The 5,549-nt window shown below is 55.8% G+C and overlaps 1 protein-coding gene across 1 annotated transcript; it reads right to left on the reverse strand.

The window, feature by feature from the left end:
- Positions 1 to 666: 666 nt before the first annotated feature.
- Positions 667 to 4,103, reverse strand: DKK4 (dickkopf WNT signaling pathway inhibitor 4). Its single transcript, XM_081961052.1, has 4 exons — positions 3,770 to 4,103; positions 2,836 to 2,989; positions 1,910 to 2,059; positions 667 to 1,207 (listed from the first exon to the last, which is right to left on the reverse strand). Exons 1-4 carry the CDS (start codon positions 3,878 to 3,880, stop codon positions 954 to 956), a joined length of 669 nt encoding a protein of 222 aa, XP_081817178.1. The 5' UTR covers positions 3,881 to 4,103; the 3' UTR covers positions 667 to 953.
- Between the last annotated feature and the right edge of the window lie 1,446 nt (positions 4,104 to 5,549).

Below are 5,549 nucleotides of genomic sequence, written 5' to 3' on the forward strand. Positions count from 1 at the left end.
CCATCTCCCACCCAGGCCAGAAAGTACTTTTGCAGGGGACCAGCTGGAGGGGGGAGGGGGCCAATGGACAGCAAATCCTCTCCCTGCAGGGAGCTCACTCCAGCCTCCCTCCCTGCAGCTCTCAAGTTACTGAGTGGGAGGAGGGGCTTTGTCCATTGCACTAGGCAAGGGGGACCCCAGCCCCGGACCCCAGCCTGTCCAGAACAGGGCCATGCAAGCAGCAGGCGAGCGTTCAGGCACCACTCCATTTGTGTAAGTGGCAGGCACTCCCTCCCATTGTGTTGAGTGGTGGGTGCACCTGCCGCTTATGCAACTGGAGCCACTCCCCCCATGGAACCATTTCCTCTTCCATGCCCCCCTTGCCCCCCTCTGCATCAGGCATGACGGTTAAGAGAACCAGGGAAGGACTTCTGTGCATGTCTGGACCCAAAAGAGAAGTGGTGAGAGAGAGAATGTTGATCAGATCTTGGCTGCTTATCAGCAGGTCTGGCCTAAAGGGGGCTCTCCTTCCGTTGCCTTTTGTCCGTTCGTGGCATGGCAGGGTGCAAAAGTCAAATGTGGACTGGCTTCCTGCCTCCAGCCCCCCCCCCCCCCATCACAGCCCTACCAAAATCAGTGCATTTCCCCCCCACCAGCTGCTGATACTCAAAAGGGGGGAAAGGAAAGCAGGAGGAATCTGTTGATGGCTTTACTTAGAGTGCCTCAAACACACGTAATCAGGACGCCCCACGCCAGGGATAAGCCAAGACAGGAGCGGAAACGGAGGCAGCAAAGTCCATGCTGGTTAATTTCCTGCCGCCTGAAGTACGGGGGTAACCGGGGATGAATGAAGTCCTAAGGGGCGCAATGTCCGTGAAGGCGGGTGTGCAGCCAGCCAGCCCCCTTGGGGGCCGATCCCTGTGCTTTGCTTTAGGCTCCCTCTGCTTCTGCCCTCTTCCAGGCTCACAGCCTCCTCAGTTGCTACGGCAGACACGCAGGCGAGCTCTCTGTGGGGCCCCCCGGACGGGCCGCTGACAAACCAGGCCGGGTGCGCAACCACAACGCTGGAAGATTTCGGGTCCCGGCACCCCGCCATCCTTCTGCCCTCGCCCAGAACACATGGCGCCTTCGGGAAGAACAGGTTTGCAGATCTTGGCCCAGAAGTGGCGGGCGCAGCAGTGCCCTTGGCCGCAGTCGGAGGTCCGGAGGCAGCGCTCCCCCGTGCCAGCTGTGAGAAGAGGCAAAGAGGTCTCAGGGGTCTCCCAGAAGCGAACCCCGATTCTGGAGCCTGCATTGCTGGGTGACAGTTAATTTGAACAATGCTGGCTGGGGAATTCTGGGAGTTGAAGTCCACCAGTCTTAACGTTGCCAAGTTTGAAGCCCTCCGGTCTGCCAGATCTGGGTTACCAACCTCCAGGCATTCCCAGTTGGCAGGATGGTTTTCTGCCCCATGGCAGCCACCCGGTCAAGTTGCCTCTCACCCTGCCCACCTGTCATGTGGCCCTGCCCAGCATCCTAGCATGCACGACCTGTGCTCCTCCTGGCCCCCACCAGCCTTCAACAGAGCACGATCCATTGTGTGTTTTTAAGGAATGAAGGTCTGGCTGGGCCCCTGCGTCTCCGGACCCCAGAGTGGACAGTGGCCCCGCTGTTGCCTCCACAAGACAAGGAACCCCTCCCCCTTGCGTCTGCAAGCAAAAGGGATTCACTCTGTCACATTCCAGATGTAATGCAATGGGGCCACCTCTTCCCCACTGCCAAATGATTAATCACCCCTCCCCCAACTGGGCCTTCCGGTAACAAGATGGTTTCAGGTTGAAAAAGTCCAAACTTCCCTCCATAAATGATTGATCTTTAAAGACTCTCCTAATTCTCCTGGCTCCTCTCTCCCTCGCATGCTTGACAGAGACCCTCCTGCTTCCTCTCTTACCTGGGCTACGTGGCTTCGGCCGAGATCCCTCCTTCCGGACATGGCCGGCTTGAGCTGGACGTGGCCGTCGTTCCCTGGCACTCAAGTCAGCCTGTCTGCCGTCTCTCTGCTCCTCAGCCAAGGGCATCCTTTCCACCTGGGCACACACTTCTGGCATCAGAAAGAGGAGCCTCAGGTTAAAAGGGTCCAGTTGGGCACCGAACACGGGAGAGGCTTCCTTTGCCCGCCCCCGCCCCTCATGGCATCCCTCCGAGCCTGTTTGGGAAGAGGTCCAGAGTGCATGAGTTGATAGGAGCTCGGTCCTTTTGGCAATCCAAAAATGGTTAGAAAAATCCCCTCTGCCTGTCTTCTTTCCCCTTGCACAAGATAATTCTCTTTCAACCCGTCACATCCAAGTCTAGCTGGTCAACAGGCGGGCAGGATCAAGGCCTGACGCTTATTCCTGATGGCTCAGTCCAGGCGTAAGCTGGTGACACCTAGGTGGGATGGGATCACAGGAAGCCCCTCCACTAGGGGTGAAATCCAGCAGGTTCTGACTGGTTCTGGAGAACCGGTAGCGGAAATTTTGAGTAGTTTGGAGAACTGGCAAATGCCACCTTTGGCTGGCCCCGCCCCCATCTATCCTCTGCCTCCCAAGTCCCATCGGATCGGGAGGGAATGGGGATTTTGCAGTATCCTTCCCCTGCCACCAAGCCACGCCCACCAGGCCTCACCATGCCCACCAAGCCATGCCCACAGAATCGGTAGTAAAACCATAAGGTGGATCACTGGGGGACCCTCTGCGAGAGATCAGACCTTGCTCAGATAGGGAGCAAGTGGATCCTGCCCGACCGCTCCCCACCGTCTCAGCCCCCCGCCCCAGTCTAGTCTCCCCCCTCTAAGCCTGGGGGAAGGCTCCTGGAGGGGCTGTGGGGGCTAGAACTTACCATTGATACAGATGGTCCCCGGGCAACACATCCCACTTCCCTGGCACCTCCTCCGTAAACCCTGGCAGGGAGCACAGAAGGGCAGCTGCTCCTCTTGGGGCTTGTAACAATATTTCCCCACCCGGCAATCTTTGTCTGTCGAGCATTGGGCGCTCTAGAGAAAGGAGGGAGGGAGGGAGGGAGGAAAGTTAGAAGACCCCTAAGAGAGAACCAGCAAGAAGCAAGACTGAGAGGGGCAACGTCTCAGTCCAAGAGCTTGCCAGGAAAGGAGGGAGTGGGGGGCTGATCTAAATTGGGGTACGAGGTACGGACCAGGGAGTCCAAGCTGGAAGCCATCCAAAGGTGTCCATTAGAGGAAGTGACGTTGCCCTGGGTTCCTTCCCTAAGTCACGCTGACCCTTTCTGCCTGGGGGGGAGGGGGAGGGTCTTCATCCTAGTAAGAATCCTCTGCAGAGGCCCGGAGCAGGAGGGGCTGGGGGGGCAGCCTTTTAAATCCCCCCCTTTTTTAAAGTCAAATGATGTGGTCCAGGTTAGCTCAAACAGACATGCCCCCCCCCATGTTTTCATCTCCCCCCCCCGGAGTACTTAAGTAGGAGGGAGGGAAGGTATCCTAAAGCAGGAGAGTGGTTGATCCCCAGGCTAAACGTCTCCTCAGTCCCAGGGTTTGCTTTTAGCTACTGGAGAACAGCTGGATGGTTCCCTGAGCAGACCCCCTCCCCCGACAGAAAGGGTGGGGGGGGGGAGAAACGAAGGGAGGGGAGGGAGATTCCCCAGGGCCAGTCCACACCCACATCCAAGGTGCCCCATGCATTTCAGGCCCCTGAGTGAAGCCCTCCATGATAGCAGAATCTATCCCAAAATCAGACTCCTGCTCAGTGCAGCCTCCTCTCGCCTGAAGCCTCCTTCGCAACCGGAAGACCTCAAACCCTCTCACCTTCCTGGAGCCGGACACTTCAGCCGAGCCCCTGATGGTATTGAAGTCAAGAACCAGAGCAGTCAAAGGGGAGCAGAGGCAGGTGAGCCCCAGAAGGAAGGTGGCCTCCATCTTCTGCCCTGCGGGAGACGGTCCCCGGAGCTCCTCTGAAGCTTTGCAGTTCCCAGGGCTGAAGCGTCCCTCGGTGGTCCCTTTCCTGAAGCACCTGGGGCAGGTTGCTGTGGGAAGGATGCTCTGCCTCTGGGAGACGAAGGAGTTCACCTGCCTCTGGGGCCTTTCCACCACCTTATTTATAGGGACCTGCTTCCCTTTTCCTTCCTCTCTGGACCCCCCCCCCCCCGGTCTCCCCAAATCCCTTTGATCGCTACTTCAAAACAAAACATTCAAAGGGATCTGGAGGGAAGCAGGCCCGCAGAGGCCAGCCCCCCCTCCCCCTCCTCCTCCTCCCCCGAACCACCCCTAATTACAGCCTATCAAAGTCAGTTCAAAGAGCCAGCGAGGGCAGCGGATGGAGGTATCAAAGGCACCTGTTGGTAATCACCTGTATTTCCTGGTCTTTGTAATCCTTTGCAAAAGTGGTTTTGTTCCCAGATCTCCTTTCACAGCTGACGGGTGATTCACTTGACCACACTGGGGGGGGAAGGAAGAGGAGGCCGGGCCACACGGAGCAGCAGCAGCAGCGTTTTCAGCTTTCGGCAGCTGCCCAGGGACACCTGCTTGCAGCCACCCGGGCCCTCCTTTGAAGGAAGCGCCCCTTCCCCTGGCCACTAAGGCGCCTATTGTTTTCCAGAATTAAGGAGACGCTTCCTGGGTCTTTCAGGGCTTAATACCAGGCAAATCCTAGGGGACATGGGAAAGACCAGATATCGCAAACTGAAACGAAACCGTTTGACCTGCCAAGCAGTCAACTGTCTCCAGCTCTGAGCTCAGCCAGACTGGGCCACAAGTGGCCGCCCGCTACTCCCTCAACGTTCAAAGTAAGTCCGTGGGGAAGAACCTCTCCCACTCCACCCCACTCTGAACAGTCAGGTCTCCATTCAGCCAAGGTGGGGGCCCTTCTAGAGATTAATTTCCTTGGGGGGGGGGGTTCTGCAGATCAAATGTTGTCATTCGGTTGATGCTTTGCCCCCTTGGCCTCGGTGTCACTTCAGGCCCTCGAAACGAACCCCCCCCCCGTGTATTAACCCTGTGACTAAATCTACATCACCTCTTTCTAAATCCTAAAATCCCCCTGGGGGCTTAGCTAGGTTCACATCCCACTGATTCAAAGAGACCAGACATTCTGAGTTCCTCCTCCAAAGTTCGGGAGATGTGACTGCGAAGATCAACAGCTGCCTACATCCCAAACTGTTTTTAGCCTGCGGTGCCTTGGGGAAGGAAGGAGGGTTAGTGGCCAATTGGACACTAGCAATGGCTTATTGGTGGTGGTGGGGGTCTCCCCCAACGCCTCTCAGAGTAATATTTATCTCCCCTACTTAATGCTTCCATTCATCCCTGTCCACTTGGTTACTCTATCACAGCCTCAAAATTAAAGAATTCCTAAAATAATTAATTTTCTAAAAATTGTTCGCTGAATTATTTTTAAAAAGCAAGGGGGAAAAGAATGACCAAGTAAATGATCATATTCAAATTTCCCATTTTTGTACTCGAACTGATGTATATTTATGCATTTAATTTTGGGGGTATGTGTTTATATCAACATTTTCCTGTTAAAAGCCATCTTCTAAATACTTGTATTTTGTTGGTTATTATCCATAAAAACTGTTTCTGACATGGGTCC

The sequence above is a fragment of the Natrix helvetica genome (assembly GCF_964273705.1).
Source record: "Natrix helvetica genome assembly, chromosome: 8".
In the NCBI taxonomy this organism is placed as follows: Eukaryota; Metazoa; Chordata; class Lepidosauria; order Squamata; family Natricidae; genus Natrix; species Natrix helvetica.

Excerpts from the sequence above, each read along its gene's own strand:
- DKK4 (XM_081961052.1), bottom strand. The coding sequence starts at position 3,880 with ATGGAGGCCACCTTCCTTCTGGGGCTCACCTGCCTCTGCTCCCCTTTG. Across the intron at positions 2,990-3,769 it reads AAGTGTCCGGCTCCAGGAAG|AGCGCCCAATGCTCGACAGA; the intron begins GTGAGAGGGTTT and ends TCCTTTCTCTAG. Across the intron at positions 1,208-1,909 it reads GCCGAAGCCACGTAGCCCAG|CTGGCACGGGGGAGCGCTGC; the intron begins GTAAGAGAGGAA and ends CTCTTCTCACAG.